The sequence below is a fragment of the Colossoma macropomum genome, unplaced genomic scaffold (genome assembly GCF_904425465.1).
Source record: "Colossoma macropomum unplaced genomic scaffold, Colossoma_macropomum, whole genome shotgun sequence".
In the NCBI taxonomy this organism is placed as follows: domain Eukaryota; kingdom Metazoa; phylum Chordata; class Actinopteri; order Characiformes; family Serrasalmidae; genus Colossoma; species Colossoma macropomum.
In genome coordinates this window covers 8,253,136-8,267,775 of record NW_023494800.1, presented here as the reverse complement: position 1 = coordinate 8,267,775, position 14,640 = coordinate 8,253,136, and the positions used below count along the sequence as shown (strand labels likewise).

Sequence of the window (14,640 nt, the reverse complement as noted above, 5' to 3'; positions counted from 1 at the left end):
TGGAGCAAGGGGCAAATTCTGAACATTTGATTTTTTTTTTTGCTTTAACGCCTAGAATGTATGTCCTGATTGGTTAACCCTTATAAAAGCCTGTTCTGATTGGACAGTTCTTCTGTCTGTCTGTCTGTCTGTCTGATTGATAGAAAGTGGAGACTCTCTGTAATAAGGGGCTAAAAAAGGTGGGCTGTGGAACTCACTTTTCAGTGGTGCTGGCCAAAGATGGGCATGTCTACACATTCGGCCAAGGTATGTCAAAGGAAAATTCTGGATGCAACGTCCTGCATTATAATAACAAAGCATAGCAGCGCATGTGCTAAGGTCTTTATGTCCTCATGGTTTCATATAAGTCACAATTGGTGATAGACTGCACTGTATTTATACATGTGTTCTGAATGGTATAGACAAATACAATTGGCCTGTGTTATTTTGACCAAAATAATTTACTTTCTTTTATAATATACTTTTCTTGGATTGCAAAACACCCACAGAAACACTCCTTTAGAACTGTTGTTGAACAGGATGATTACAGCACACAGTGAAAACCAGGTGTTTGGTTATATGGCTCTATTGCAAATTGCAGCCCTTGGCTAAATCAATTTTGCAAAGAAGACTAGGAACTTGAGCAGCTCTAGTGAAAATGTGCTTGTGTTCTGTTGTGTTTCCTCAGAGCGTCTGATAGGGCTTCCTGACTCCATGCTGAAAAATCATAACCGGCCACAGATTGTACCTGCTCTGGAGGGCATTTTCATCGAGGACATTGCTGTGGGCTGTGAACACATCCTTGCTCTGTCCAACACTGGAGACGTGTATGCATGGGGCTGCAACTGTGAGGCTCAGGTACAATATCACATACAAGTCTACTCACAGATACATATATCAGATCACTTCTGCGTACACTTCTGCATAGATTGTGGCGAGGTCTTTTAACATGGTTTCAACACTGAATGTGCTTGGTTATTTGAACATACGGACATTCAGGCGCATCTTAGTATTTGTTATTTATAATCAGGTACTAAAATAGACAGAACATGGCACCACTGAAAGTTTCCGTAATGTTTGGCAAACTGTAAGAACTTGAGTTTGTTGGTCCTTGAACAGAGATAACTTACTTCTGGCAAACTCCCCAAACAACTTGTGGTTATATAGGTGGTGTCTGATTGTGGTTTGGGAACCCCAAGACATAAATAATTTCTGAAATTTCCCACACTATGTGTGGGGTCAGTATAGACATACGTCTTCTTCCCAGCAAGCTTTTTCATTATTGCCCTGTTAGTGGAAATGGGCATTTAAAATGTTGGGGCTATTTTCATGTAGCTGATTTGTTGACTTGTGCAGCTCAGCAACTTTTTGTCATACATCATTGCTGTATTCTTTGGTCTTTCTCATATATATATATATATATATATATATATATATATATCTCCCAGTGAAACAGGAAGTCATGAATGACCATTTAAGTGTTCCTTATTCCTCAGGTCAACTTAAAAACATAAAATATGAATGGGAATATGCCTATATTTCAGTCTTAGGAATTTCTAGGGGTGCCAATAATTGTGGCACACATCGATTTAAGAAAAATATTTGTTCATGACCAGATTTATTTTTTTCTTTGAATCATTATACCTTAAATAAAGGTTAGATTTTGGCTATTATTCTATGAAAGACCAAAAAGAATTAGTAATTAAGAATATTTTTTACAGCTCATTTTGCTTTTGATTACCAGGGGAGCCAATATCAATATTAAATATTTTCTTTTTGGGATGTCTGTAAAGATGATTAGAACGCACATTCCTAGTTTCTACACTGAAAAAACAGTGTTGCTGTCCATTACTGCTGTTATTAAGTCTGGTACTGGGATAAAAATGTGCCAGAGAAATCTGTCTCTGGTAGGGTTGTGAGATTTGTTTTGTGTTTATAGTTGGGCCTGGGTCACTCCAGTCCAGTGAAGGAGCCCACACTGGTCACAGCTTTACAAGGAAAAAATATCAGACAGATCTCTGCTGGCCGATGCCACAGTGCTGCGTGGACTACCCCATCGTCATCGAGGACTTCAGGTACACACATGCGCACACAGACTATATAATTGACCATATGTTATTTCTACATATTGTGTATGTTTTATACTGAGTACATACTCATGCATACATGCATTCACCTTTTGGTGAAATTGACTGTTTTGCATGAATCATGCAGGTTTGATGAGTTTTTGTGTTTTGAGGAGGGAGAGAGTCTGTTGCCAACAGAGAGTTCTGAAAGAAACACAGCACAGCAGCAGTTCACAGTCACTATTTATTGTTTTTTAATGCACCAATCAGTGTAGGCCATGCTGATTTCTGTGAAATATAACTGCTCTGAGAGCTTAGCAACCACAAGTGGCAATCACTGGGGTCCAAGCACTAGGTGCCATATGAGGACAGTAGAAGTCAAATGATAGGCACATTTTTTCTAATAGATGTGTGTCTTCAAAGAAGACCATACACACTGACCTTTTGAGCTTGGTGTGGTAAGCAACAAATTTCTAAGTCAAAGTCAGCTTTATTCTTCTCATCACAGATGTATTGAAAGAACAATGAAATGTGGTTTCTCCAGGAAACAGTGCTACATTTATCATAGAACAGCAGCAGATAACAGTGGGGACAGACAGTAAATACTATAAATACAGACAATAGGATGCTTCTAAGCCATCCTCTGGATGGGAGTGGTGTACACAGTCCGTGTGATGGATGAGAAGGATACTTCCTGATGCTTCATGCTTTACTTCTATACCATTTGGTCTAAATGTTTTTAATGGCAGGGAAACTTGACCCAGTGATGGACTGGGCAGTCCGCTGCCTGCTGCAGTGCTTTTTCTGTCTGAGACAGAGCAATTTCCATACGAGACAGTGATGCAGCAGGTCAGAATGCTCTCCCTGATGGTTCTACAGAAGCGGTTGAGGATGAATGTGTGCAGGCCAACGTGCATGCTGTACTGACACACATTAGCATACGCACATAGTCAAATGCACAAAGTTGTGCTCTTGCACTTTTTTATCTTTTCACTTTACAAGCTCAGTTTGTACTATTTATAATCAACAATGCAAAATTAAACTAGTCAGTCTGACGACCACGTACTGCTGCTACATTGCAGCACAGTAACTTCCACCCTTATATTAGGGCTGCAACAAGATTAATCTAATGATTATTACTGTCACCTCTTACCAGTATTACAACTACTTTTCCATTTTAACATCAACAACAACTAATCTGTCGTTTCAACAACTAGTTGACTAATCACTGCAGTCCTATTCTGTGTCCTGTGTGCAGGTTCTGCAGGACTGCAGCTGGGTCTACCCCAGACCATCCCCCCTCAGTACAACGCTCTGAAGGAGTGCAGCCCTGAGGAACTGGGCATACGTCTCCGAGTGCTCTACCACTTCTCTGACCTCATGTACAAGTCCTGGAGGTTGCTCAACCTGGACCCACGCAATCAGGTGTCAAACACGAACTGCAGTTCTAAACTTTGTATTTATGTGTTATATATATATATATATATATACCTCCCTCTGTCTTCATTGTCTCTTTAATGTTCTGATACTTGTTCAGGGGTGAAATGTTGCCTTCAGAGATACACTACTGTTCTAGAATCGCCGTTTCGAATAATGTAAAACCAATTTGGTTGCACATAAATGTAAAAATAATGCAATAACACTTTATAATCCAGTTCATAAATTAAGTCTTTAAACAATAATAATGGACTATACTGTAACATATTACCAATGATTTTAATATGATGCTAGTAGTAATATGAATGATTCCTTTTAGAGTTTTAGACATTTAGAAAACGGTTTGAAAAATGGTGATCAAATATTGTGTAACAACTTGATATTGTTATTTTTAACCTCTTCAACTCCTTGAGACCTCCGGTGGTTACAAAATGCACTTCGTCATATTCTTCATAACTTTTATATTTCATAAGCTACATTCAGAAAGTGAGTGCCATGTGAGAGCTGTAACTGGGTAATGTAATTTTAAAATTCTTATAATAAAAGAAGCTGAAATCACATTTATTTGTCTACTGAAAGTCGACCCATTTTTCCACAAATCTGGGCTATAAACTATAAACAGATGGCGTCTCTTCAGTGATCTACTCTGTAAAAATTATTTTTATAAAATAATACAAAGAGCGTCTAAGATTTTTGGCTTTCAGCAGTAAATTGTAAGCATATAGCATTATGTGCATGATCATAAAACACATTTTCTGTTAATTTGAGGGGAGCTTTTACAAAATAAATAAATATATAATAAAATTAAATCAAAATGTACATTTATCTCATGCAGTTACTGAAAGATTTGCCTTACAATTTGGTCATGTAAATTCAGATGGAAAAACCAAAATATACCCTGGACAGTAAGAGGTTTATAAAAATAATACTCAAAAACTTTAATACCTTCAAAAATCTTAAAATGCCTTCAATGTATAATATTTAAATCTATGTATTGTCTATTATAAAAATAACAAAAATAAAATAGCAAAAAATATTAAAATGACAAGTGATTGCAAACATTTAAACAGTAGTGTACTTAAAAAGAACAGGGGATCTTATAGAGTAGATGAGCAAATCTGCTATACAAAATGTAGGTCTGTCTGAACATTGGATAACAGAATGTATTCTTATTGTATTCCTACTTATTCTCTTATTCTCTCTCCACATGTGCTTTCAACTCTGTGTCCACCTTACTGGCTCTAGTGTTTCAAACATGTGGAGTGTTGGTCTTGTTAAGTGCTGTGCTTTGCTGTCTGCTAAATAATTGATCTGTATTGTCCAGCGACTGACTGTAACCCTGCTGCTTTTTGGCCCATGTCCAGGTGCCTGCATCCCGGTACAGTTCGGGCACAGCCGCCATAGTGCAGGGTCAGCTCAGAGGACTTTTGTCCCCCAAAGTTAACACGCTGCCCCTGATGCGCTCCATCGGCCGCACCATGACCCAGGGCAAGACCTACGGACCACAAATCACTGTTAAAAGAATCTCCACCAGGTGCATTACTGATCAACAGGAAATAAGACATTGTCATATTTCTCAGAATTTTCAGAGAGTGCTGTGTTTACTTGTTTGTTTTGTTTACTGTCTGTCTTGTTCTTGGGATTGTTCAGATTATTTGGATTGTTCTTATTGTGTTCGTCATACTATTGTTATATGTTGTGTTTGTTTTATGTTTTTTCATATCATACATTACAAAATATATTGCAAATAAAATGTTATTCTGATTCTTATTCTGATAAAATCTCTTTTACTTGGTCCTCCCATCCACAGGGGACGCTCGAGCAAGCCCATCTTTGTGCAGATTGCTAAGCAGGTGGTGAATCTGAACCCCACTGAGCTGCGGCTGCCCTCCAGGGCCTGGAAGGTGAAGCTGGTTGGGGAGGGGGCGGATGATGCAGGTGGTGTGTTTGATGACACCATCACTGAAATGTGCCAGGTCAGTCTGACTCTGAACACTTCCACAAATCACTGTAATTACTGTAGAACCTAACTATACACCCTGGACAAAAAATATTCAGTGTCGTGTCTTAAAGTAAATCCACCAGACTCTATCTTTCTCTCCTCTCTCTCTTCTCTCCCTTTCTCTCTCTCAGGAGTTGCAGTCTGGGGTGGTAGATCTACTCATTCACACACCCAACAGTTCTGCAGATGTGGGCAGTAACACAGACAGGTACACTCACTATTCACATGTGCATTCACCCACACATATACTCACTATGTGCACTCTCTGTGTCTCAGTTCAGGTGCTACGTACTGTATTCTGGATTTTTGTTGGCCTAGATTGTATCATCTTAAGTAGTAACGTCTTAAACTGGAACCAAAGGCACATTTTCTACCATTTTTGGCCAAACTTTCCCTAATGAGAAAGAGAAAGTATTTGACTAAAAAAAAAACAAAGGACTACAATGAACTGTCAAAATTGAAGACTTACAGATATTTTTATTGGTAATGAAAATGACATATTGTGATCAAAAACACTTCATGTTCCCTTTGATTTCCTGTGTTGGTCAGCGCAGAAGTGTTCAAACAGTTTGAGAAGCAGTAAATCACCCATGAGGAGCTATTTCAAAGACATTTGAAAATCCAACATCCTACTTGATATGCAGGATACAGCAAAACAGCAAAAGCATAAAGAAAAGCCCCCAATTTTAAAATGACAAAAGAATTCACAAACGACAGTGCCAAGAATGCAAAGATTAACTAAAAATATAGGATTTTGTAGCTCATACTTTAGCCTTCTTACTGTAATCCTTTTACTAAATTTATTTTATGAAAAGTCTTTTTTTGGTTTTGGTTTGTCCAGTGTTTCCTGAATTTCAATTTTTGTTTTCAACAAGAATTTTTATTTGGCTACATAACAAATATCTATAGTTTAACTGTTTTCTCATGACCCTGAGATGAGATCGCTGTTTTTCTGTGACCCTGTGATGTGATTGGCTGTGGCAGGTTCTTGTTGAATCCTGCAGCCATCTCAGATGAGCACATGGTGCAGTTCCATTTCCTGGGCATCCTGATGGCTGTGGCTATCCGCACCAAGAAGCCATTGGACCTGCACCTAGCTCCTTGGGTTTGGAAGCAGCTGTGCTGTATTCCCCTCGGGGGAGCAGACCTGGAGGAAGTGGACCTCCTCACCTACCGTTCACTGCAGGGCATCCTGCACCTGGACGACAGCAGCATCAATGAGGACAACTTCACTGTGGTGAGACACTGGAAGGCTTTGATCAGCGTTGTGCTGGTGTTGGGAGTACTTCTAGGGTGTATGTTGCTAACGTGAAAGTCACTCGCTTAGATCGGTGGTCAGCTATGCTGCTCCTTGCTTCTGGAGAGCTACCTAATCTAAACTTTATAGGGTAGTAGAATTCCAGGAGCAAAATAGATTGACAACTGATTTAAAACATATTTAAAGCTTAATTTATGTGGTATATTTTATGGTATTTTATTTCTTTCTCTGAAATCAGTGAACAGCGGTTGTGTTATTTTATGCGCTAAAAATGAATTCATTTGATATGGATGTTTTCAAGCCTATACACTTTGTTATGGGGTCTTTAAGACAGTGTTAGAAAATAAATAAAAAAAAAATCTATCAAGTAAAATCCTCAGAGATGTGGGGAAAAATTTGCTTCAGCCACTCCTTTCCGTTGTATGGATGCTTTAAAAGGCTGTAATGATCCGTTTGCTTCCCGAAAGCCATGAACAGAGCAACTTCTAAAAATTTTCCCTGTATCTTCCACTTCTAAAACTCTGCGACAGACTGTCTGCAGTAACAGCACTGCTCAGAACTTTAGCATGAATTTGTGGAGCTAAACCGCTGTTGGCTGAAAGGCTGGTCGTATGTAAATACTTTCATGGTTGTGACTTTGACTTTTTTTTGAGAGAATATGTTTAACCCTTGTGTGGTGCTGATGTTTTTGTTACTCAGTGGTCTGGTGGACCCACCACATTATTGTTTTTTAAATCAATACAGCCATAACAATTTATGTAAAAATACCAGATGTTTAAAATATCATAGGTGGCCAGCGTAGGGTTCTCCTTTAGCAGCTGTAGCCAGTCAGCAGCCTGTCCATGTTGTCCACCCTCACACACACGCACACACACACACACACATACGTATACAACATACACACAGAGACGCACACACACTAACAGCATGGCATGTAGGAGGAGAACAGAGTGAAGAACACAGCACCTCCACACTTTTACTCCCTGCAAGTTTACCCCCAACACCACATGTGTAATATAAATGTGTGGGGGGTGAACAGAGTGAAGACACTGAAAATGGGTTATTTAATATGTTCTCCACAGAAAATGAGCAAAGGCCAAGGAATCTGAGGTTGAAGTAATAATAAATCACATCATTTTTTCTTCTGGTAAACATTAAAAATGGGTCTCACAGACCTGAACACCAGGTATATGCATAGTACATATTTGAAAAGATTATCATGATTTCTCATGATATGGGCCCTTTAAAGAGTTAGCAGTTTAACAGTGTTAGACAAAAGTGTTAATTACTTTTTCCAATGCTAACAATACTGAAATACCTAAATACATATAGATCTTTCTCTCTCTCCCCTTCTGCATCTAGATGATCCCTTTGGACTCGTTTGTGGCTCACAGTGCTAATGGGAAGTTGGTGCCGGTGGTCCCGGGTGGGCACAACCTCCCTCTGACCTTTGGTAACAGAAATGAGTATGTGGAGCGGGCACTGGAGTACAGACTGCATGAGATGGACAGACAGGTACAGGTCTTCCCTATTGTGATGTTTGTGTTAAAAGAGAAAAAGCAGATTTACAAAATTTTCTCTTTACCCTAATCAAGACATGTTAACTGTCTAAAGTTTGCTTCTTTAGTTTTGCTCTGGACAAGGCTAGTAATGGAACCTTATGTTCTGCCAATTAGCACTGTAGAAATTAGCATCATTTAATCAGATTTTTTTTGTGAATGCACTGACCTCATGACTGCGTGAATGTAGGTTGCAGCAGTGAGGGAAGGCATGTCTTCCATCATCCCCGTGCCGTTACTCTCTCTGCTAACGGCTCGGCAGCTGGAGCAGCTGGTCTGCGGCCTGCCTGAGGTTTCCGTGGAGATGCTGAAGAAAGTAGTGCGCTACCGTGACATCACCGAGAGCCACCAACTGATTGTCTGGCTTTGGCAAAGCCTTGAGGAGTTCACCAATGAGGAGAGGGTGCTGTTCCTGCGCTTTGTCTCAGGACGCTCCAGGCTGCCGTCCAACCCCGCTGACATCACACAGAAGTTTCAGATCATCAAAGTGGATCGTGTAAGAGTTTTTCAGCATTTATCTGATATTTTTCAGCACCATCACTGTAGAACTCCCATTAAAAGAACAATTCAGAACAATTTGCAGTGACCACAAATGTAGTTGATCAGCCAAGACATGTTTGGTCACTGAAGTTTGCTTCTTTAGTTTTGCACTGGAGCTACAAAGTTGATATAGCTGAAAAGAGTGAATTGCATGCCTAAATTATCTTACTTTTGCATGAAATTCTTAACTAATCTCAAATGGACTTGCTTATGTGGTTTCTGACATCTGAAAAATGGACAAACATAAAACATAAAGCATGTTTTTGGCTAATCAGCTATATTTTTATATGAATTTCTGCCAAGCTTTATCCTTTCAACACAGTTCTGGACCATATTACACTTTCAAGCCCTTTTCACACAAGGAACACTGCATTACTGGAATCCCTTTACTACTAATGTTCAGGCCTTGCATCATTCACGTTTACAGCCCTTAAATGGTATGCACATATTTACCTTTTCCATGAAGGTCTAGTCATGTGGGCTCCTCAGCATGATTAAAAACACCTCCTTCATTTCTGCATTATGTGCAACCCTGAAAACTTAAGTGCTGCAAAAAAGTTCCACTTTGCCAGAGATGCTGCGTCACTTTTTTTTATGCAGTAATAGCAAGTAATTCAGAGTGAATTAATATGAAACGTTCCATTTTAGAGATACTTATAGTTTGAATTGTTCACAGTGGTGATGATAGGAACCAGATGTCTGAAGAGTTTAATGCCTCTAAAGGCTACATTACATAAAGTTATTAAATGAAATGGTTAGAAATATTCTGCCTGATGTAGGTATTGTTTTGAGAGAAGCTTTATCCTAACACATACTTTTTTAATCAGTTTCCTGGTGGAGAGGAACATGCAGGATGTTGTGATTAAATGTTTTTTTCAGGTTTACCTCCATTTTACAATCAACAGTACATATAAAATCTCAGAAGGCATATGTAGGTTCACTGGTCATTTTGAATCCTAATAAAATGGCTATATTTGTGTTGTAGACATCATGACCCCTAGTTCCTATCACCATTTCACGTCAAACCACTCTAAATGACTTTTTTACATCTCAACTATTGAACTATGCAGAATTCTTCAATAAATGGGTGGAATTCCCCTTTAGCACAATTCACCAGCTGAGCTGGACACCGGCTGTCCAGGGCCAGACCTGAAGAACTCTGATTTAGAGGTTTACTTATTTTAGGTGGGGGGTCCAGTAAGTTATGTCTTTTATTCAGATTCAGAGGCTGTAATTTTATTTGCCTAAACAGCTGTCTATTTATTTATTTCCACTCCAGCCTGTGAACGGTCTCCCCACCGCCCAGACGTGTTTTTTCCAGCTGCGTCTGCCTCCCTACACCAGCCAGGCTGTGCTAGCCGAGCGCCTGCGCTACTCCATCCACAACTGCCCCTCCATAGACATGGACAACTACATGCTGTCCCGCAACACGGACCCAGCCGAGGGCTCCGACACCGAGTACTAACCCTCCAGCCCTCAGCTTGGATGCTATTACACGGGGGGAAAAAAGAAAAGCACAAAATGCATTTGGTCTGGTCTGTTTTTGTTTTCTTTTTTTTCAAATCGCCTCTGGCTCCTCTCTTCCTTACTGGTGCAATACAGAAACCACTCACTCCTGCAGTACAGGACAAGAGTGCTGAAGCAATCCACTACTTTATTTATTATTTTTAATTTAATGTCTCTGCTTGGTACAGAATATCTAAAGTCTTGTCTGAGAAGACTGTAAAAAAACAAAAAAGAACTCTCCGAACTAAATCGTTAAAAGCATTAAAAGATCTGTGCCTGGAATGGTTGCTGAGTCAGGTTAGCTTCAGCTAACTGGAAGCGAACTTCTAAAAACTGGGATGAGTCTAACAGGTGAAGTTACGAAAGCATCAGGCAGCTTCCTAATCCCAGTTTACGCCAAAGGCTCCTTTACAGCTGTAACATAAGTTTGTTGCAGCTTCATGTCATTCGGACTTGGTGAGTTTTTTCGATGGGAGCATCGAGAGAGTGTGTTTAAGTACTAGTCAACAAATTGAGGCTTCCCAATACATTGTATCTCGAATGAATGTATACCTGCAAATGCCATGCACATATGCACTCGGATGCATTTTTATTTGCCAAACAGTGTAACTGCTATTGCATTACAGTACTACATATTAGCATTGGATAGAACTTTTGTTGGTTCATTTATTTATTTTCTGTGTGTAGAATTACATGGCGTGAAATGTGTGTTTTTTCTTCAGAGAGAGGTACGTGTGTGTGTGTGTGTGTGTGTGTATGTGTGAGTTTGATACACCTACTGCTCAGCTACAGGTCATTTATTGCGATTATGAGGTATTGGCTTCATGCCCCAGTACTGTAAGTAGATTGTGTTTGGACTGCCATAGGGAAAACCTCTGCTTCTCTGTAGAGGCCTTGATGACTACTGTGTGCCGTGGTTTACAGTATTGCTAATTTATTCTCCTTTTTTGTTCTTTTGTAAAAAAAGAGGCTTTTTCTTGTCGTAAGGGAATATTTGTCTGTGGTCAGTTCCACCGTGGGTGGTGGAGACTGAAGGGGCAGTGGATGTTGTAATGGTTTGCACATCAGACTTGTATGCATTGTGCTTGACTATACAAAAAAAAAATCCCGTTCATGATGATATTAAAAGACTTAGAGCTCCTCTATCATTACAAATTCAATTGTTGGTCTTTTTTTTTGTTTCAGCACAAACCGAAACGTCTGAAAAAGGTTCATACAGACACTTGAAACATTTTCACCGTATACAGCACTGTGCAAAAGAGACCACCCTTCACTTATTTAAATTCCAGTAAAAACTGCCATTAAGTACAAGTTCACTTTTCTTAAGCGTTAAAGGTGATCAGTTTTTGTTAGTATTCAGTATGCCCACGCTTTGCTTTTGTCACAGCTTCCATTTTTGGGGGAGTCTTGCTTTTAGTTTTTCAAAGAAATGTGCAGAGATATTTTTCCACACCTCCAAAGTTCAGTCCTAGAAGTTGGTTGCATTTTCTGGTTCTCACAATCCAAGTAATCTCAAACACCTTCAGTGATATTGAGGTCTGGAATCTAGGATGACCAGTCAATTGTACTGAGAACGGCAGCTTCTTGGTGTGATTTGCGGTACAAATCCATCACAGTTTGATTTAAGTGCATGTGACTGAGTAAGGCCCAATCCCATTTCTTATTGTTAACCCTACTCCTTGTTTTCAAGGGTCAGCTTGCCCCTTGGAACTGAGTTACAATGGGTAGTGGTTGAAATCTTCCTCTGTAAAATGGGACCCTCAAATAAAAGGAACATTACTTCATTAACAGCTACCAGCGCTGCTCTGTAGGCGACCCTGCCAGTCTGCAGTGATAGCAGAGAAGGGAAAAATTCAGCAACCTCACTGCTGGGCTTTAGTTACATTTAGGGAATCATATTACCGTTATGGGACAATTATTTATTATCGCCCACCCCTAAGTTTTTAGTGATATGAAGCTGGAGTCAGCTATTCACCAGCTTCTTGTTTGAAATTTACTGTTCCACCTTAAATGGAACAGCAGTTACATTCTGGCACTTCAGGCATCAGAACTGCTGGACCATTTAAAGTGGAACGGGAAAGTTAGCTACTTACTGAGACATTAGCGTACTGTTAGCGACTTTTTATCTTTGCTATGAAGAAAATGACCATAATACACTGAAATGACATTGAACTAAGACAATACAATGTTTATCATAATTTACGGAGAAAATGCTCACATTTGTGTGTTTCTTTGGTCGCTCATGCGGCCATCTTGCCAGATTTTCGTTTTTTCTCATTACACTCCATTTGGAGTCTCTGAAAAACCTCCGTTTGGATGGCCATGTAGCCCTGACACTTCGCCCTACCCCTCCATCTCAACAAAAATCAGGACACCCTACCCCAGATGTGAACACGCAAAACGGAGGGCTAAGTGGTAGGGGCGAGGGGTGAAATGGGATTGGGCCAGTAAGTGGAACAAGTTGCTATTCTTGTCCAGCATCTTTTAAACTCTGTTAATTTGTTATTGTTTTAAGAAAACAAATCTCTAAACATGGTCACTTTATGTAAGGAAACATGTTCAAGAAATAACTTGTAAGGTTTGCTTTTGAAAATGTAAGGTATTTTAAGGTGAAGTAAGGTAATTTCATTATAAAATGTTGAAATTCACTAAATGCTTCACTGCAGTCAAGCTAATGGCTACTGAAAAGTCATGTATATACTCTCTAAATCTCTCTGCTTTAATCAACCTGTCTTTTTCTTGACGCAACCTGAAGAGGTTATTTGTAATTCTTCAGTAGGTGAGAACACTCCAAGTGGTCTGGGGAGACACCTCTGTTCCCTCTCATTACACACCTCTGAATCCCCAGCTCTGATGCCCTCCAGCACTGATGCTCTGTGTTTAGCCCACGCAATTACTTTAAGGTGCCATAAACAGGAAAACAACGCCCTTTACTCCTGTGTCAAACACTCTTTGTACACGTTTGAACTGTTCTTAAAGGCCAGTTTTGCCTGAGAATTTTAACGATGCTGTAGAAAAAACTAAAATCCACAGACTGGTCTGCTGTGTTTCAACTGAACTGGGAGCAGCTGTTCGAAACTGATTACGGAGTCCAAAATCTAAAATATAATGTTCCACAACATTCACCACTGTAAGTATTTAATCCAACTAGCAGCTGAAATCTGACTCTCATCCTTAAAATAAGGGCTCATCAGGTGTTCTTTAGTAAAGACAAAAACATCACTTTTATTATTTATTTATTTTATTTATTTAATCAGTGTTAATCCTTTTTTTGTGTTTCACTTTTTTGCCTAATTTGTAAAGTCCAGTAACACTTTGACATTCTGGTTTAACATTTTGTTAAAATATAGTGTCGAGTAGACCAAAAGAAATTATCTGAAAATTACTTTAAATTTTCTTCTCCTGTAAAGTCATCATTTTGGCTAGAATTGTCTAGAATCTGGCTAGAATTGTTTTCTACAGTTTTTATTTATTTATTTATTTATTTTTACAATCATTTATTTGCAGCAAATCAAATGGGAATTGGGTGTGTTTTCCTCTGGTAGACTGAGGTAAGTACATGTAAATAGAAGAAAGCAGAAAAAAGTCTTGATGACAATAAAACTTCTGACTGGTGCAATAACAGCTTTAGAGGTCAGCAGTGAGTAATGATTCTTTGATATTCCTTAATAACATCTTTAGAGGGCAATGGTGAGTATTGTTTGTTTATTTGATGTTTGGTAATAACAGCAGTGAATAATTTTATTTATTTAATGTTTGATAACACCTTTAGAGGGCAGCATTGAGTAATGTTTGTTAATAACAAATTTAGAGGGCAGCAGTGAATACTTACATACATCTAAACCGCTTATCCTTCTGGGTCGCGGTGGGGTGCTGGAGCCTATCCCAGCTGTCGTTGGGCGGAAGGCACAGCAGTGAATAATGTTTCTTTATTTAATGACTGTTTATAACATATTTAGAGTGCAAGGATAAGTAAAGTTATTGGATGTTTGTTAAATTACACCTTAGAGGGCAAAAATGAATGTTTATCTCATGTTTAGAATAACAGCAGTGGGTAATGTTTGTTTATCTGATGTTTGGTAACAACCGGAGGTGGGTAATGTTTGTTTATCTGATGTTTAGTAATAAGAGCGGTGAGTGGTGTTTGTTTATCTGATGTTTGGTGTTAACAGTGGTGAGTACTGTTTGTTTATCTGATGTTTGGTAGTAACAGCGGTCAGTAATGTTTGTTTATCTAATGTTTGGTATTAACGGTGAGTACTGTTTGTTTATCTAATGTTTGGTATTAACGGT

The 14,640-nt window shown here is 39.1% G+C and overlaps 1 protein-coding gene across 5 annotated transcripts in view; it reads left to right on the top strand.

Moving 5' to 3' along the window:
- Positions 1-11,484, top strand: part of LOC118819677 (probable E3 ubiquitin-protein ligase HERC1) — a 101,978-nt gene extending 90,494 nt beyond the window's left edge. For 4 of the 5 annotated variants that reach the window (XM_036587517.1, XM_036587518.1, XM_036587515.1 and 1 more), the window contains exons 73-83: positions 144-246; positions 668-837; positions 1,919-2,054; positions 3,304-3,470; positions 4,847-5,016; positions 5,293-5,458; positions 5,616-5,692; positions 6,469-6,721; positions 8,105-8,257; positions 8,492-8,797; positions 10,121-11,484. In XM_036587517.1, the coding sequence (XP_036443410.1) occupies positions 144-246; positions 668-837; positions 1,919-2,054; positions 3,304-3,470; positions 4,847-5,016; positions 5,293-5,458; positions 5,616-5,692; positions 6,469-6,721; positions 8,105-8,257; positions 8,492-8,797; positions 10,121-10,306 (1,887 nt within the window). In that variant the 3' untranslated portion in view covers positions 10,307-11,484. The remainder of the gene's footprint in view (positions 1-143; positions 247-667; positions 838-1,918; positions 2,055-3,303; positions 3,471-4,846; positions 5,017-5,292; positions 5,459-5,615; positions 5,693-6,468; positions 6,722-8,104; positions 8,258-8,491; positions 8,798-10,120) is intronic. The other variant, XM_036587516.1, reaches the window with a different exon arrangement.
- The last annotated feature ends 3,156 nt before the right edge of the window (positions 11,485-14,640 follow it).